At 42.4% G+C, this 20,000-nt stretch overlaps 1 protein-coding gene across 2 annotated transcripts in view; it reads left to right on the top strand.

Moving 5' to 3' along the window:
* Window positions 1–20,000, top strand: part of btbd11b (BTB (POZ) domain containing 11b) — a 134,008-nt gene that overhangs the window by 91,511 nt on the left and 22,497 nt on the right. For both annotated transcript variants that reach the window (XM_055939838.1, XM_055939837.1), the window contains exons 3-5: window positions 11,371–11,575; window positions 15,325–15,477; window positions 15,790–15,955. In XM_055939838.1, the coding sequence (XP_055795813.1) occupies window positions 11,371–11,575; window positions 15,325–15,477; window positions 15,790–15,955 (524 nt within the window). The remainder of the gene's footprint in view (window positions 1–11,370; window positions 11,576–15,324; window positions 15,478–15,789; window positions 15,956–20,000) is intronic.

Raw genomic sequence — 20,000 nt, 5'->3', positions numbered from 1 at the left:
GTTGTCCTGTTGGAAGGTGAACCTTTGCCCCAGTCTGAGGTCCTGAGCGCTCTGGAGCGGTTTTTCGTCGAGGATCTCTCTCTACTTTGCTCCGTTCACCTTTGCCTCGATCCTGACTAGTATCCCAGTCCCTACCGTAGGGATGGTGCCATGTTTCCTCCAGACGTGATGCTTGGCATTCAGACCAAAGAGTTCAATCTTGGTTTCATCAGACCAGAGAATCGTGTTTCTCATGGTCTGAGAGTCTTTAGGTGCCTTTTGGCAAACTCCAAGTGGGCCTTCATATGCCTTTTACTGAGGAGTGGCTTCCATCTGGCCACTCTACCGTAAAGACCTGATTGGTGGAGTGCTGCAGAGATGGTTGTTCTTCTGGAAGGTTCTCCCATCTGCACAGAGGAACTCTGGAGCTCTGTCAGAGTGATCATTGGGTTCTTGGTCACCTCCCTGACCAAGGCCGTTCTCCCGCGATTGCTCAGTTTGGCCGGGCGGCCAGCTCTAGGAAGAGTCTTGGTGGTTCTGAACTTCTTCCATTTAAGAATGATGGAGGCCACTGTGTTCTTGGGAACCTTCAATGCTGCAGAAATGTTTTGGTATCCTTCCCCAGATCTGTGCCTCGACACAATCCTGTCTCGGAGCTCTACGGACAATTCCTTCAACCTCATGGATTGGTATTTGCTCTGACATACACTGTCCACTTTGGGACCTTATTTAGACAGGTTTGTGCCTTTCCAAATCATGTCCAATCAATTGAATTTACCACAGGTGGACTCCAATCAAGTTGTAGAAACATCTCAAGGATGATCAATGGAAACAGGATGCACCCGAGCTCAATTTCGAGTGCCATAGCAAAGGGTCTGAATACTTATGTAAATAAGGTATTTCTGTTTTATTTAATCCATTTTAGAATAAGGCTGTAATGTAACAAAATGTGGAAAAGGTCAAGGGTTCTGAATACTTTCCGAAGGCACTGTATATGTTTTTTGTGAAAACCTTTTCCACTTGAGAGTAGTGAGCTCTTGTATAATGATCTTAGGCCCATACACAGTACTGTATCTCTTCCCCTGGCATTTCAAAATACTGTAGTCATTCTGCCATTTTTGGGGGTGAGTGAGTGGACCCTTAATTTGAAGAGACACACCGTTCAGTCTGAGAGTGTTGTTGAATGCTTGTCCTCAGCGAATTTCAGCTGACTTAACCGAGAAACGATCTGTGATGTCCAGAAGTGCGAGTCAGTGTAGATATATAGAGCCATGTCATTCAAAGAACACATGCAGAAAGGCTCTAATGCAGTCTCTTTCAGACGTTCGGTCGACGTTTTGTCGACGTTGTTATTGCATATGACACAATGAGAGACCCAAAGCACCATGTGTGTCCAGCGTCAACATATCATCAAAATTAACACTGATCCAAATCTCTTCTGGATCAGAATGGAGTCCCAGTCCCCAGCGTACAGAGCGCTAAGCCACATCAGCAGTGCTCTGTACATGGAGTATTGATGGGTTCACTCCGGGACTCATTCAGCTCTGTTGACACTACAAATACAGTGATGCATCCGCGGCAGGCTAAGGATGCCTCTCGATGCGTCTCGAGCTTGTTTCCAAAGATAATATTAGCGCAGGATGTTTATCTTGTAAATAGACCGGATGACTGTAAAGCATACAGTATTTGCAAAGTTCAATCTGCCAAATGAATCATGGAGAAAAGCAGAAATGTCAGCAGACTAGGTATCAGATTTTCAGAGAGAGAGAGAGAGGGAGGAAACGGGAGAGAAGAAAGACAGATGATAACATCTCAGATTAGCTTAAATGTAGCTAAGCGGCAGCAAAGCCAATTTGCATATCCCAGGTACAGTGTTTTTCCAATGGTATTTAATGTCCATTTAAGAGGTATTGATTGTCCTCTTTCTTAGTACTGTCTTATTTATTTTGTGTTAAATCCACATTAGTGTATTTGAAATGGCAGTCTGTCAAAGTGCCCACAAAACGGGCATTCGTCTCTGACATGATTCAAAAATAACACAGAGAATCATCTATCAATCATTGATAAAATGAGGTAAAGTTCCTCCTCTGAATCCTCCTCTGAAGAGAAATGTATCATATAATTCTGTACATTAAACAGCAATGGCCTCCTATTCTTGAAAATGTCAATAGTGGACAGCTGAGGATATCCTATACTCAGCACACAAGCTATTTTCATATGGAAATCTATAGATACAACCACTAGGTGAAAAGTACCTCATGAAAAAATGTCAAAATTATGACCTCAGTGATTGCTTTTTCCACCACCAAAAGAAAGAGGCAGGAAGCCAAAAGCCACATGGATGTAGTAGTACTGAATCCCAGCTAGCTGTATGCACTGGCACTCCCAGTACTTCTCACAACTGGAGACCTCAGAGTGTGACTGGGCCGCCACCTGCAGTGAGGCATCACGCCAGATAGAGGCAGCAGGCTGGAAAAACATTAAGTCATGAAAATATTTGTTATTTAGACAGTGACAGATTTAATATTGTAGGATAGTCAGTTAGGTAGAAAGGGGCTCTTACTGTGTGAGTAATAAACTGTAGCAAAGGCCTGAGAGAGTGGGCTCAGCGGGGTTGAGGTGGGCTTATGTGGGGGTGAGACCTCCACGCGAAGAAGGTACTGGTGTCCCTGTCCCCTCCATGGTCGATTCTCTCAAATTTATTATTTTGGATAGCAGAGCACAGCTAGTCTTAGGGTTGTTGCCACTAGGGCAGTCAAATTCCATTTGACCATTTAGTCACGGTAATTAGGCTTCTCCAAACTCTGATGCTTTTGATGGTCATTAGTAGCCTACCAAACCTGCCTGGTACTCAGTACTCTATTGGCATTCAAATCACTCTGACATCAATGCAAATGTGATCGCAAATCTAATAAAAAATGTATGAGAACCCATAAGCTCATGTTGCGCAACATTTCTATAGGCTATGCAATTGAGTGAAAAAAAGAGTGATGGCTTCTATTAAAAAGAGGAGGATCCCATCAGCTTTCTATAGGCTAGGCCTATTTTCCTAATACTAAGCACATTGCTTCTCTTTACAACAGGAGTATAGCCTATCTGGCTGGCATGAAAATGAACCACGGGAACAGTGTTTAAGTGCATAGATGACATGTATTTTTTGTGCATGATTATGGTCCATTCTAAATCAAAACAAATTTCACACATATATTATTATTATATTATTATATGTAAAGATTAAATCAACAGTCTGAGGGGTGACAATATTAGCCTATCACTTGTGAACGATATATATATGAATAATGCCCAGCTTGTGTGCAGTAAGGCAACTTCATAGTCGCACACCTTATGTAGCCTAGCCTATAGGCCTATATGTTTTGATAAGGTTTGTATCACAACTAAAGTGGCCAAATAACTTCTTAAAATTAAGCACATTAATCCGCTTTACAATGGGTGTAGAGCCTAACTGGCAAACATACGCAGCGCGTGTTTCAAGTTTGGGGAACATCATTTTCACCATAAAATTAACTTTCATAATGAAAGCATTATATGCATAATCGCATTTGCAATCACTTTTGAGAATGGTGTTTTCCCGCTAATTGCATTTTTGAACATTCCCACTTATAGCCTACTGCCGTGTGTGCATTGCTGCGCTTATAATGTGAAGAACTAGCCTAATAGTTTAGCAACATTTTAAGCTTAACGTTTTGATTTGTTGCGTCGGGGATGCTTGTGGTTGTATTCATTTGGGATCTATCGCATCCCACAACTGTCCCAGACTATGTTTGGAATATTTATTTTTTGCACAGAATACAATAGGTCAACTTTTGTACTGTGGGGGATAGTAGATTGACATAGGCTAGTGCTTTTGCTGTAAGCCTACTCATCTTGTTGGCTGACGAAAAGTAAATGTGGACAGTTCTTCCAGTATCTTAAAAATGCGCCTCAGAATTGGATAAGGACGGGCGCAGTTACGTCCCCAATGTGTCTGTCTTCACTCGTAGCCTGTGAGAAAGACCTGATCACGTGATGGGAATTGGCTAATAAAAATGGCTAATAAAAATGTAGCTATCTGAGAGAGCCATGCGAGTGAGAGGGGCTTCGGAGCAGGCAGCCTGGAGAAGGGAAGTATAATTAGTATATTCAGCCCCAGGGCACAACGGCCACTGGCCGCAAAAGTCATGGATTTTTTTAAAGGGGAATTACGACCACACAAAGGGGATGCTGCTGGGAAATTTTAGGTATTATCAAGTGCTTGTCAAATGTTGAATGAGAGACTGATTGTGTGCAGCCTGCGCAAAAAAACAAAGCAGCGCTCATGCCTTTCAAATGATCATTAGAGTTGCATCATGCCGCCTTAGAATGTATTAAAAATATAAGCATATAGCCCAATATTGGTAGAATGACAAAAGTTACATAATATAACTCTAAATTAAGCATATAGGAGGTCCTGTTTCTTTGTTAACCGCTCAACACAAAATAGTAGCATGTGAACACTTCCTCACATCGTTTGGAGAAAATATCCTTTCTATTTTATTCAGCTTTGTTCAATTGTATTCTTAATACTATAAAATAATATAAAAACAATCCCATGTAATTCTAAGCAAATCTTGTCTGCTAAATGAACTAGTGTAGCCCACAGCCATATGGCATAGCCAGATCAGGACCTAACATAAGGACAACTCAGAGGATGCTATTCTGTTCTTCTGAAATAGACTACATTTTCTTCATGTCATGTTTATTTAGACCTGTCTAAAATAAATGCATTTATTGTGAAGGTGTAGGCTATATTACATGGATTTATTAGACTTTTTAAAATATAGATGTTCCAAAGGTCTGCATCAGTGGCTTGTAGGCGCTCACCGGCTGGCAAAAGTTTTTACCGCCACAAGTTGCCACCAAAACTGAGTTCCAACCAGGCATTCTACATTCAAAACATGCTGTATTCAATTGTGATGTCATCATATTCAAAAGTAAATGTGTTTTTATAATTTAGTATCACTATGGCAATGGGTTTCAATAAACACTGGCTCTTATCAACCAAACATTCTAATTCCAACATCCTACCTGTTTGGTTTGATTGTGTGATGTCATCATGTTTTAATATAGTTGTAATTTCAAGCAGTCATATAATAAAAAAACATTGACCATGGAGTACAGTGACTAGATTGTATTGGGATGACATCAAATTCAAATGTTATTGTATGTTTGCCACCCAGAACCAACAGGCAGTGGCGTTTACAATCAATATACTGTACTGCCCTAGCTTGGGTTCCAGTCTGTTTCTGTTCTCTTGCGACACCTTATGGAATTGTCATGTTTGGCATTTTAAAATTCATCACCGGACATACAGATACGTCAATGTCAATCCCAGGCCTTTTTCTATCATTTTTCTTTGTCCTGATGTCACAGTTGATGTAATCAGTATGTTGGTCCTCTCTGTCTTCCAAGCATTGATTTAGCAGAGCTCTGCCTAAGTGCAGGTTGTCTACAGTTCACACTGCTAATGGCCTTTCACAGAGAGAGAGAAGAGAGAGAGCGAGAAGGGCAACCCATATTTCTTTATTTTTCCTTTTGTACTTCAACTATTTGCACATCTTTACACCACTGTATTTGAAATGTCTTTAGTATTTTGGAACTTTTGTGAGTGTAATGTTTACTGTTCATTTTTCATGATTTATTTCACTTTTGTTCGTTATTTATTTCACTTGCTTTGGCAATGTTGACATATGTTTCCCATTCCAAAAAAAGCCCCTTGAATCAAATTGAATTGAGAGAGCAAGTATTATGTTGGGTGTTATGAGTCATACCAGGACATTGGTCATCTTCTTGCAGTAGGGTGCTGAATGTGAATGTAAAGCCAAGACCTTAGCAGTCAGCAGTGGACCTTAGTACTACGCGTAGATCCCTGAAGGAAATCGTCTTGGCAGCAGAGTGTCATTGCACTGTAGGATTCTTTATCTGTGCACATGAGCACTGAAGGTTGCTCTGACTGAGAATGTTTTGGCATTCTTCCTGTACTGTACACACAGGCACAGATAAGCAGAAACATTCTCATCTTGATAATATCATTATGTTTGTCAGCTGTACTGTCAAGAAAGCAATCACTCCTCTCTTTTCTTTTAATCTTATTTTGATCTCTAATAGGCAGAACCATCTGTTGGTTAATCACATGTAGGAATTTATGTCCTGGGTCCCTCTGCTTGCACTCAATGCACTGTGTGTGCTTCTATCCACTCTCCTGCAACAACATGTTGGTGTGTCTGTATCTGCATTCAGCTGCATGCACTAATAAAATAATAACAATCATTTGGTAGGTGCATATATTTCCCTTGTTTCACACAAGTGTGTAGTGTAAGCTTGTGTGAAATGGAAATGTGTTCATCTATAATCTATAGCGCTGTGTTCATCTATAATCTATCTATAATCTATATAATCTATAGTGCTGTGGCATGGTGATTTTAGGTCTCTGAGGGATTCACAGACAGGCCCAGCGCTGAGGGATTCACAGACAGGCCCACTCTGTTCCCTTCTCAGAGCCTGCAGTATGACTCCTCAGCCCTCCTCAGCCCAAGAGCATTTAAGGAAGGACTGTAGTCTGTGATGTAGTGGTGCCCAGGATGACTAGGATCATTTATGATGATGAGCTCTGATTTACTGTACTGCAATGTTTTCTTGATTCTGGTAAATCAAACCCACAGTTTAACCTGCTATGTTCCTGTGCTTCTGTCAGAGCCTTGGAGAGAAGCGTGCTGGACTTACACAGGCCACTCACAATTAAACACGATCATAGCTGATTGACAGCAAATCCTCCAAAAATAGCTGTGATTTCACCTGCACAAATTTGTAGACTACACTACACATTCTCCAACTGCAAAGACCTGATTAGAAGTTGTAGACAAACTATAGCCAATGCCATTTCAAATTTTTATCTAGCTAGTACTGGTAAATTAATAGTTTAGTCATGGCTCCAGTGAGACGTTCTCAGCCTCTACCCCATTAAATAGTCATTACACATCACGCTTGAATGAGTGCTTGGCTGTTATGTGGGCACTGAATAGCTGGTAACTGACCCCTCAGATGCCAACACTCATAAATCCCACTTGTAAATATAAGCAGTGCGATTGTACTCCTGAGAAGTTATCTTTTGATGAGAGAGCCTCAGCCTGTCGATAAAGGGTATGGGGCCCCGTAGAACACTTGAAAAAAGCATTATGAATAGACTAGAGCTATCTCTAGCCTGTCTGTCTCCTACTTCGGTACTCATTGTTGATGTAAAGAGTGAGCTTGGTTGGATGAGATATTGATTACTAGCAATGGCTTGAATCCCATGAGTAGACTAGCTCTTGAGGCTGACACAAAGGACAGTCCAGTGTTCATGGTGAAATGGTAGCTCTTTTATTAGAGGACCTGACAAAGCTAGCAGATTCTCCTAGTTTCAGTATTTCCATCTGTATTTGTATTTATTAGGGATCCTCATTAGCTAACGCCAAGGCAGCAGCTACTCTTCCTGGGGTCCGAACACATTAAGGCACTTACATGACATATAAAACAAAAGATAAAACAGTACGTCATATAACATTATTACACCACTACATATCTACAATACAAAATGGATAATACCACCATACAACAATATTGCAATGTACGTGTGTATAGAATGTGTACGCTAGTGCTTGTGTGCGTATGCACGTGTCTGTACTTTGTATGTGTCTCTTCACAGTCCCCGCTGTTCCGTAAGGGGTATTTTTATCTGTTTTTTAAATCTGATTCTACTGCTTGCATCAGTTATCTCATGTGGAATAGAGTTCCATGTAGGCATGGCTCTATGTAATACTGTGTGCCTCCCATAGTCTGCTCTGGACTTGGGGATTGTGAAGATGTTTTGTGGGGTATGCATGGGTGTACCGAGCTGGTGTCATGTTTTGTGTGGTATGCATGAGTGTTCGTAGTTTAAATAGACAGCTCGGTGCATTCAGCTTGTCAACACTTCTTACAAAAACAAGTAGTGATGAAGTCAATCTCTCCTCCACTTTCAGCCATCTGTAGCAGATGGGTGGTTGTTTTACTGCACTTCTAGAAGAAGCTCATTGTCTGTGAAGCCTATGGCACTGTGCTGTGCCAGACAATATTGCTGTTGGGTTGTTGGGTTAGGTAATCTCACTCCTCAGCCCGACGGCTGCCTGCCTGCCTGCCCGCCACCCCACTCCAGGAAATGTCACATGCCAGCGTCAATAAGAGATGAGAATGGCTATTACCCCATCGCCCTGAGCTGCCCAACTCATTCCCCGCTCCTTCCACTGCTCATGAGGGCACTATTAGCCTGGTTGCCATCTCTGTTCAGCTATTACATTCCACTCCTTGCCACTCCTGTCATTTGTCAAGTAGTGAAATGTTAGCTAAAAAGACTGGTACCAAGATTAGGGCACTATTACACTGTATTCCCATTTGTACAATTAGTGTGTGTGTGCAGGCTTTCATGCATGCATGTGCAATGTCATCATACTGTTCCATACAATGCTGCACTGTTTCTCTTATCAGTCGAGCACTGACATCTCCCAGGTCTGCTGGCTGGAAGATAGACTGTTGATCCATCCAATTCCCTTCTTTTAGTGATGCCTCCACATCTCTCATTGTCACGGCAAAATGGAATCTTGGCAGAAGTCAAGCCGCAGAATTATGATGCTAAACAAGCCGTTTTTGTCTTTTTGAATGACTGTCCCCATAGAAGCATCCCTTTATTGGTACAACTGCTAGTTGTTGTTGCCACTGAATGAGTGGTGAGAAATAGATCCTTCTGAAAGAACACTCTTTAGTATTTAATTGAATGCAATGTGTTGTGATTGTGGAACAGACCCTTATGTGTGAATGTGAAACCAATGGAATGTGCCATTACAGTATTACTTGGTTGACAAAGACTAGCACCATGTCATTCTATGTCAGGAAAATATACAGTATGTTTGTCTGATGCATAATAATATTATATACATAAGATGTGTTTTTCTGTTATATACAGTACCAGTCAAAAGTTTGGACACACCTACTCATTCAAGGGTTTTTCTTTATTTTTTATTTTTTTCTACATTGTAGAATAATAGTGAAGACATCAAAACTATGAAATAACACATATGCAATCATGTAGTAACCAAAAAAGTGTTTAACAAATCAAAATATACTTTATATGTGAGATTCTTCAAAGTAGCCACCTTTTGCCTTGACGACAGATTTGCACACTCTTGGCATTCTCTCAACCAGCTTCATGAGGATTGCTTTTCCAACAGTCTTGAATGAGTTCCCACATGTGCTGAGCACTTGTTGGCTGCTTTTCCTTCCCTCTGCAATCCAACTCATCCCAAACCATCTCGATTGGGTTGAGGTCAGGTGATTGTGGAGGCCAGGTCATCTGATGCAGCACTCCATCACTCTCCTTCTTGGTCAAATAGCCCTTACACAGCCTGGAGGTGTGTTTTGGGTCATTGTCCTGTTGAAAAACAAATGATAGTCCCGCTAAGCGCAAACCAGATGGGATGGTGTATCGCTGCAGAGTGTGGTAGCCATGCTGGTTAAGTGTTCCTTGAATTCAAAATAAATCACACACCATCACACCTCCTCCTCTATGCTTCAGGGTGAGAACCACACATGCAGAGATCATCCGTTCACCTACTCTGCGTCTCACAAAGACACAATGGTTGGAACCAAAAATCTAAAATTTGGACTCATCAGACCAAAGGACAGATTTCCACCGGTCTAATGCCCATCGCTCGTGTTTCTTGGCCCAAGCAAGTCTCTTCTTCTTATTGGTGTCCTTTAGGAGTGGTTTCTTTTCAGCAATTTTACCATGAAGGCCTGATTCACACAGTCTGCTCTGAACAGTTGATGTTGAGATGTGTCATATTACTTGAACTCTGTGAAGCATTTATTTGGGCTGCAATCTGAGAAGCAACTCTAATGAACTTATCCTCTACAGCAGAGGTACCTCTGGGTTTTCCTTTCCTGTGGCGGTCCTCATGAGAACCAGTTTCATCACAGCGCTTGATGGTTTTTGTGACTGCACTTGAAGAAACTATCAAAGTTCTTGGAATTTTCCGGATTGACTGACCTTCATGTCTTAAAGTAGTGATGGACCTTCGTTTCTCTTTGCTTATTTGAGCTGTTCTTGCCATAATATGGACTTGGTCTTTTACCAAACAGAGCTATCTTCTGTATACCACCCCTACCTTGTCACAACACAACTGATTGGCTCAAACGCATAAAGAAGGAAAGAAATTCCACAAATTAACTTTTAACAAGGCACACCTGTTAATTGAAATGCATTCCAGGTGACCACCTCATGAAGCTGGTTGAGAGAATGCCAAGAGTGTGCAAATCTGTCGTCAAGGCAAAAGGTGGCTACTTTAAGAATCTCACATATAAAGTATATTTTGATTTGTTAAACACTTTTTTGGTTACTACATGATTGCATATGTGTTATTTCATAGTTTTGATGTCTTCACTATTATTCTACAATGTAGAAAATAATAAAAAATAAAGAAAAACCCTTGAATGAGTAGGTGTGTCCAAACTTTTGACTGGAACTGTATATATATATATATATATAGTAACAGAAGTGTACGGCGTGATAGGGCCCAGGTGTTTCAGAATGTCCTGCCATGATAGAGATGTAGAAGTATATAGCCTACAGTATGTTTCTAATGCAGAGTAATATATAAAATGTGTGTTTCTGCCCTATACAGTAGCAAAAGGGTGAGGACTAATACCTGTTGTGTCAATGAGTTAAATACTGCAGCCTTTGAAACCCACGTTCAGTTTTACTGATTCTCAGTGGGATTGTATCTGGGCCCAGCTGTCTCGTTGTCTGGCTTCCACGTCTGCGTGGCATTAGAAGGCAATATGTCGTGTCCCTTCAGCCCAGGAAAAAAGTTTGTGGGAAACAGTTTTTGGCTAAGAGTGTTTGCATACTAAGCGTCTGGAGAATATTCTAATTTTATGAGGAAATCTTTTTAAGCAGAGAGTTTGACTGCCACTGCAGGCCCTTAAAGTACAGGAGGATTATGCAGAGCATGAGTAAATAGCAAGGAGAGTATTATGTATATAAATATTCATATTTCATAGAAACCATTCGTGGCTACGCTTTTACTCGACGAAAGCTCCTTTAGAGAAGATAGTTATGAACCCTGTCTGTCTGTCTGTTTTTAGGGTGTTTCTTCACCATGGGGTCTAGACATTCCCAGTATAATCTATCGCCCCTTACAGTATATGTATGTATATGTGTATGCATGCTTGTGTGTGTGTAGGTGGACATTCCCTCCATTTCTTGATGACCTTCTTTTTGTCCCGCTCCTGATATTCATTTGGATGTGCGTAACCCCCCCATCCTTTCATTGTGCACTGCAGGTGACCTGGTCTCCCGGGCCATGCATCACCTCCAGCCGCTGCATGTGAAGAACCACAGCAACGGGACGCCCATCCACCAGAAGAGCAGCTCAGTACACTGGGAGCCTGAGGCGCTCTATACCCTCTGCTACTTCATGCACTGTCCCCAGATGGAGTGGGAGAACCCCAACGTAGAACCTTCCAAGGTTACCCTGCAGACAGAGAGGTAACACGCACACACAGAAACAAACACAAACAAGCAAGAACACAGTGACGGACACACTCACACACCTCATGGGATATACAGTATTCAAAGTATTCACATTTTCTTACGTTATAGCCTTACTCTAAAATTGATTAAATAAATTTAAAATGTCTTCAGCAATCTACACACAATACCCCACAATGGCAAATTATGCAAATGCATAAACAACAGAAATACCTTATTTACATAAGTATTCAGAACCTTTGCTATGATACTCGTAATTGAGCTCAGGTGCATCCTGTTTACATTGATCCTCCTTGAGATGTTTCTACAACTTGATTGGAGTCCACCTGTGGTAAATTCAATTGATTGGACATGATTTGGAAAGGCACACACCTGTCTATACAAGGTCCCACAGTTGACAGGGCATGTCAGAGCAAAAACGAAGCCATGAGGTCGAAGGAAGTGTCCGTAGTGCTCAGAGACAGGATTGTTTCGAGGCACAGATCTGGGGAAGGGTACCAAAACGATTCTGCAGCATTGAAGGTCCCCAAGAACACAGTGGCTTCCATCATTCCTAAATGGAAGAAGTTTGGAACCACCAATACTCTTCCTAGAACTGGCCACCTGGCCAAACAGAGCAATTGGGGGAGAAGGGCCTTTGTCAATGCAATGATCAAGAATCTGATGGTCACTCTGACAGAGCTCGAGAGTTCCTCTGTGGAGATGGGAGAACCTTCCAGAAGGACAACCATCTCTGCAGCACTCTACCAATCAGGCCTTTATGGTAGAGTGGCCAGACGGAAGCCACTCCTCAGTAAAAGGCACATGACTTGGAGTTTGCCAAAAGCCACCTAAAGACTCTCATGAGAAACAAGATTCTTTGGTCTAATGAAACCAAGATTAAACTCTTTGGCCTGAATGCTAAGCATCACGTCTGGAGGAAACATGGCACCATCCCTACGGTGAAGCATGGTGGTGGCAGCATCATGCTGTGGGAATGTTTTTCAGCGGTAGGGACTGGGAGACTAGTCAGGATCAAGACAAAGAACAGAGCAAAGTACAGAGCGATCCCCGTTGAAAACCTGCTCCAGAGCACTCAGGATCTCAGACGGGGGCGACGGTTCACCTTCCAACAGGACAACGACCCTAAGCACACAGCCAAGACAACGCAGGAGTCGCTTCGGGACAAGTCTCTGAATGTCCTTGAATGGCCCAGACAGAGCACGGACTTGAACCCGATTGAACATCTCTGGAGAGACCTGAAAATAGCTGTGCATCAACACTCCCCATCCAACCTGACAGAGCTTGAGAGGATCTGCAGAGAAGAATGGGAGAAACTTCCCAAACACAGGTGTACCAAGCTTGTAGCGTCATACCCAAGAAGACTCGAGGCTGTAATCGCTGCCAAAGGTGCTTCAACCAAAGTACTAAGTAAAGGGTCTGAATGTTTATGTAAATGTGGTATTTCAGTTTTTATTTTTAATAAATTAGAAAACATTTCTAAAATCCTGTTTTTGCTTTGTCAAATGATTTAATCCATTTTAGAATAAGGAGTAACGTAACAAAATGTGGAAAAAGTCAAGGGATCTGAATACTTTCCGAATGCACTGTACAAGGGCTGTTATGTTGATGGTGTAGATAGACCGTTAGGATTGACATTCATCAGACGGGTAAGACACAAATGTCATGGCAGTACTTCCATTCTGTCGTGAACCAAAGCATACTGAAGTACGCGACTCTCACCTCCTGCATTTAGCTTTCACAGTGAGCCTCAAGTCTCCCACACGTCCCTTAACCAGATGTTTTCCTATCGAGGAAAATATTTAAATAGAGACAATTGACAGCTTGTTAATGTACATTAAGCCCTAACAATCACATGCAGGGGGAATCAGCAGGAAATGATTATTGAAACACGTATGGCTTTACTAAATTGCTTTCTCTGACATAGTCATTACATTTCAATACAAGTTATAGGCTGTATGGAGTCCATGTTATAGAATGGTATTATGTGTTACCCAACATTGCCATGATGTCGATTCTGAGATCCCTCCTATACCTTAGAATTTGGTCTACTCTTAAAACTGCGAAACTGCTATCTATAGCTATCTATCTACACTGTTCATATTTACACTGGCATGGAGTTTTTCCTGGCCAGGTCACCTGGTGAGGAAACGCTCCTATACATTCTATAACCTCACAGGACCAGAATGTCCTGAGGATATGAGGAAACCTCTGTCAGGGGAAGGGGAAATGGGGGAATAAGCTGACAGTTGATGCAGAGCAGGCCTCCTCCGGGGCTCTACACTTTACAGCCCTGTAATGGAGAACTAACTGCTAATGTGTCTTCCAGGTCTCCATCCCCAGTCAGCTCTGAGCACCACAAAGAAATGTTCCTAATGAACAGATTTGTAGAGGAGAATTGGGAAAGCTGCGTGATTCCAATCGTGTTTTAAAACCTTGCCTAGGTCTACACTTAATTGGAAATCTTCAAAGAGAATGGTCGGAAACACGTCGTAAAGCTAGCCCGTGAACTATGTCTGAGCTTTTCTGTTGGTTTTGTAGTGGAATATATTGGCCGATAAAATATACACTACTTCATGATGTGGTGTTGTGTCTTTTGAAACGCTGGTACAAATTGTGTCATAGTGCCTCAAGGTCACATGTTTCCCAGGACTTTGAAGGGAGTCATTTATATTTGCATGTGTGCAGTGATGAAAATTTGAATAATTAAATAGCAGGATTCTCCCTCAGGCTAGAACACTATACTGATGAATGACAGATTGATTGTAGGTGACAAATATATGACAGATGTACAGTGCCATTCGGAAAGTATTCAGACCCCTTCACTTTTTCCACAGCCTTATTCTAAAATGGATTAACTAAATAAAAATCCTCAGCAATCTACACACAATACCCCATAATGACTAAGCAAAAATAAAAATAGTTTTTTGAATGTTTTGCTAATTTGTAAAAAAAAAAAAACAGAAATACCTTATTTACATAAGTATTCAGACCCTTTGCTATGAGACTCAAAATTGAGCTCAGATGCTTCCTGTTTCCATTAATTAGTGATTATTAAAATTTGATTATTAAAATTTCTAAAATCCTGTTGTTGCTTTGTCATTATAGGGTATTGTATATAGATTTATGAGGGGGAAAAAACAACAAATTGAATCAATTTTAAATAAGGCTGTAACCTACCAATATATGGGAAAAGTCAAGGTGTCTGAATACTTTCCCGAAGGCACTGTACATGTAGGAGCGAAGCTGGGGCTGGACATTCAAGGCATTGAGCTATCTTGTGTGAGATAATATGCAGTGATCTAGAGTCACATCAGTATTATTCAATATTAACATTACATGTATATTCATATTAATAGTAAAAATGTCTATGACTGACAGGTGCATATACATATTAATATGTTTCTCCATCCTCTAAAGAATAAATACAGTTAAATGGGAACCAGCTGTTAGGGTCTCTGAATAAAGGAGTAGCACAACTGTGCTCCAAGACACTGATCTCAAGTCACTTTTAAATGACAATGGTTAGAATGTCAGATTTGTGTAAGCTAAGCTGATCCAAGATCTGTACCTAAACCAGGACAACTTTTACCTGTACCAGTCAGCCCATAGCTGATATTGATGACTCCTGTGTGTGTGTGTGTGTGTGTGTGTGTGTGTGTGTGTGTGTGTGTGTGTGTGTGTGTGTGGGTGTGGGTGTGGGTGTGTGTGTGTGTGCGTGCGTGCGTGTGCGCGTGTGTGTGCAGGCCTTTCCTAGTGCTGCCTCCCCTGATGGAGTGGATCAGGGTGTCGGTGGCTCACGCGGAGCACCGCCGCAGCTTCTCAGTGGACAGTGACGACATCCGGCAGGCCGCCAGGCTGCTACTGCCAGGGGTGGACTGTGAACCACGCCAGCTCAAGTACGGCATAGAAACACACACACATGGCACGCAGGCTCGATACACCCACACTCAACAATATGAACTCAAACACACACAGACTACCACGGATGGACCCATGTGCACGCTCATGCACACACACACACACACACATACACGCGCGCACTCAAACACACACACTTGAACGCACACACACACACACACCTCTTATACAGTTGTTATTTGTCCTCACATTGACACAAGTAATTTAACACACAAATCATTTCTGTCCAGAATCAGTGTCACACTCTAAATTCAGCTCATTGATTTCATTGCCTGTGATTTCCCTATCAGGACGGATGACTGTTTCTGTGCTTCCCGCAAGCTGGATGCAGCCTCTACAGAGGCTAAGTTCCTCCAGGACCTGGGCTTCCGTATGCTCAACTGTGGCCGGACCGACCTGGTGAAACAGGCTGTCAATCTGCTGGGGCCTGACGGCATCAACAGCATGAGTGAACAGGTTAGTTAGACACACACATACACACACACACACACACACACACACACACACACATGCAGACACACACACACACACACATTCATAGGCACACATGCATACATACACATGCATAAATGCATGCACGCGCCTGCACGCACACATACACACACACTGCCTGGGGAACAGAACATAGAGCTGACATAACGCAAAATAAAGCAGACACCTTGCAGGCAGGCAAGCACTGGCAAAGATGCTTACACACACAAACGCACGCACCCCTTCGGCCTCATGTACACATGGATGGATGCCCACGCCCACAACCACCCACCCATGTTCTCAACTCAATTTGACCTGCCACTTTTTTTCTGCTCTGTGGTAAACGTGTGAAACTCAGTATTGCCCACTCTCTCCTACACACATCAGTCCATTGAGACAACACACACACAGAGAGCTATGTCTTACTATACTTGTGAGGACTTTTTGTGGACCTAGAATTGATTCCCATTCAAAATCCTATTTTCCCTAATCCCTAACTCTAAATGTAACCCTAATCCTGCCCCACTCATTGTTGAACCTTTAACCTGTATTTTTGCTGCTGGTGTTTTCTCTAAGATTTGGAAAGCGGCACATGTCCTCCCCCTGAATAAAGGCCAGAGATCCTTCTGATTTACATAATTACTGCTCAAAGTTATCTTGCTTAGCCAAGGTACTAGAATCCCTGACCAACTCCCAGCTAAGAAATGTTTTACCTTCTCACTCTATTCTAAATATGCGCTAGTCTGGTTTTAAATTATGTGTTGAATTGGCTAGATCATAAAAAACATTGTGCTGCCCTATTTATAGACCTTTCCAAGGCATTCGACACCGTTGACGATTCCCTACTCATTCAAAAACTGTTTGAAATGGGCCTGGACAAGGAATCGTGCAAATGGTTTAAGAGCTATCTAACAGACAGGACACAAAGTGTGATTTCTGATGGGATCAATTCTAATTTCCTCAATATTACGAAAAGTGTACCGCAGGGGTCGGTATTGGGACCGGGTCTCTTTATTATTTATATAAATAATATTGGTCTATGTATTAAATCCTGTAATATTTATCTGTATGCAGACGGAACGTTTATCTATACCATTGTTCCAACTGTAGACCAGGCGTTGTTAGAGCTGCAATCTGATTTTATTGCGTTACAGAAATCCCTACTTAATGCGGGCAAAACTAAATATTGTTCTCTAATTCATGGCACTCTCGACGAGTGTTTTCCCGCCTAAAAATATCTTGGTGTCTGGATTGATAAAGATTTAACATTTAAAAAACATGCTGATGAGCGAGTTAAAAAGATATAAAGTGGGCTTCTGCTTTAACAACAGATCTTGCCTCACCATGAACAGCAGGAATAAGTTTTAATACATATCACTGCATCCTGTATCAGAAGAGGAGCTGGACCTCGCTAAAGTCCCGTAGAACACTTCATTACTCGATTCTTGTTTACAAAGCTCTGCTCTACAAGCTTCCAACATACATTATATATAGAAAAGTATGTGGACACCCCTTCAAATTAGTGGATTTGGCTATTTTAGCCACAGCTGTTGCTGACAGGTGTATACAATTGAGCACACAGCCTCGCAATCTCCATAGACAAACATTGGCAGTAGAATGGCTTTACTGAAGACCTCAGGGACTTTCAACGTGGCACCGTCATAGGATGCTACCTTTCCAACAAGTCAGTTTGTAAAATTTCTGTCCTGCTAGAGCAGCCCTGGTCAACTATAAGTGCTGTTATTGTGAAGTGGAAATATCTAGGAGCAACAACGGCTCAGCCGCGAAGTGGTAGGCCACACAAGCTTACAGAATGGGACTGCTGAGTGCTGAAGCGCGTAGAGAGCAAAAATCGTCTGTCCTCGGTTGCAACACTCACTATCGAGTTCCAAACTGCCTCTGGAAGCAATGTCAGCACAAGAACTGTTTGTCAGGAGCTCCATGAAATGGGTTTCCATGGCCGAGCACCCGCACACAAGCCTAAGATTACCAGACACAATGCTAAGTGTTGGCTGGAGTGGTGTAAAGCTCGCCGCCATTGGATTCTGGAGCAGTGGAAACGCGTTCTCTGGAGTGATGAATCACGCTTCACCATCTGGCAGTCCAACGGACGAATCTGGGTTTGGGGGATGCCAGGAGAACGCTACCTGCCCGACTGCATAGTGCCAACTGTAAAGTTTGGTGGAGGAGGAATAATGGTATTGGGCTGTTTTTCATGGTTCAGGTGAGGCCCCTTAGTTCCAGTGAAGGGAATTTATTTAGATTTATTTTTTGTAGCCCCTTTTTTCTCCCCAATTGTGTGATATCCAATTGGTAGTTACAATCTTGTCCAATCGCTGCCAACCCCGTACGGACTTAGGAGAGGCCAAGTTCGAGAGCCATACATCCTCTGAAACATGACCCTGCCAAGCCACACTTCTTCTTGACACACTGCTTGCTTAACCCAGAAGCCACCCGCACCAATGTGTCGGAGGAAACACCGTCCAACTGGCGACCGTGATGGGACACGATGGGACAGGAACATCCCTGCCGGCAAAACCCTCCCCTAACCCGAACGACGCTGGGCCAATTGTGTGCCGCCCCATGGGTCTCCCGGTTACGGCCGGCTGTGACACAGCCCTGGATCGAACCCGGATCTATAGTGACGCCTCTAGCACTGTGATGCAGTGCCTTAGACCGCCACTTGGGAGGCCCGTAAAGGGAAATCTTAACGCTACAGCAAATAATTCGATTTTAGACAAATCTGTGCTTCCAACTTTGTGGCAACAGTTTGGGGAAGGCCCTTTCCTGTTTCAGCATGACAATGCCCCCATGCACAAAGCGAGGTCCATACAGAAATGGTTTGTCGAGATCGGTGAGGAAGAATTTGACTGGCCTGCACAGAGCCCTGACCTCAAGCCCATCAAATAACTTTGGGATGAATTGGAACGCCAACTGCGAGCCAGGCCTAAGCGCCCAACATCAGTGCCGATCTCACTAATGCTCTTGTGGCTGAATGGAAGCAAGTCCCCGCAGCAATGTTCCAACATCTAGTGGAAAGCCTTCACGGAAGAGTGGAGGCTGTTATAGCAGCAAAGGGGGGACAAACTCCATATTAATACCCATGATTTTGAAATGAGATGTTCAACGCGAAGGTGTCCACATACTTTTGGTTATGTAGTGTATCTCACTTCGCTGTTGAAATATAAAAATATGTTTGCAGGGTTGGTTAACTCTTGAGATCTCGCTTGTCTCCCCAAAGTTGGTCAATCCGCCTTTAGTTTTAAGGCACCGCAGTTATGGAATACTTTACAAAACAAATGACACCGGGATTCCCGGTGCCGATAGGGCAGTTTTAAACTCTGTTGTTACATTTAATTGAAGTATGCAATTGTTTCAATTGACAATTATTACTTGTTGTAATAACTTGATATAATATATTTACAGTTGATGTCGGAAGTTTACATACACTTAGGTTGGAGTCATTACAACTCGATCCACTCCACAAATGTCTTGTTAACAAACTATATTTTTGGCAAGTCGGTTAGGACATGTACTTTGTGCATGACACAAGTAATTTTTCCAACAATTGTTTACAGACAAATTATTTCACTTATAATTCCCTGTATCACAATTCCGTCAGAAGTTTACATACACTAAATTGATTGTGCCTTCAAACAGCTTGGAAAATCCCAGAAAATGATGTCATGGCTTTAGAAGCTTCTGATAGGCTAATTTACATCATTTTAATCAATTGGAGGTGTACCTGTGGATGTATTTCCAGTCCTACCTTCGAACTCAGTGCCTCTTTGCTTGACATCATGGGAAAATCAAAAGAAATCAGCCAAGACCTCAGAAAAAAAATTGTAGACCTCCACAAGTCTGGTTCATCCTTGGGAGCAATTTCAAAACGCCTGAAGGTACCACGTTCATCTGTACAAATAATAGTACGCAAGTATAAACACCATGGGACCACGCAGCCATCATACCGCTCAGGAAGGAGACGCGTTCTGTCTCCTAGAGATGAACGTACTTTGGTGCAAAAAGTGCA

Source organism: Salvelinus fontinalis, chromosome 12, assembly GCF_029448725.1.
Source record: "Salvelinus fontinalis isolate EN_2023a chromosome 12, ASM2944872v1, whole genome shotgun sequence".
In the NCBI taxonomy this organism is placed as follows: domain Eukaryota; kingdom Metazoa; phylum Chordata; class Actinopteri; order Salmoniformes; family Salmonidae; genus Salvelinus; species Salvelinus fontinalis.
The sequence above is the reverse complement of the archived record's forward strand: the minus strand, read 5'-3'. Positions and strand labels throughout refer to the sequence as shown.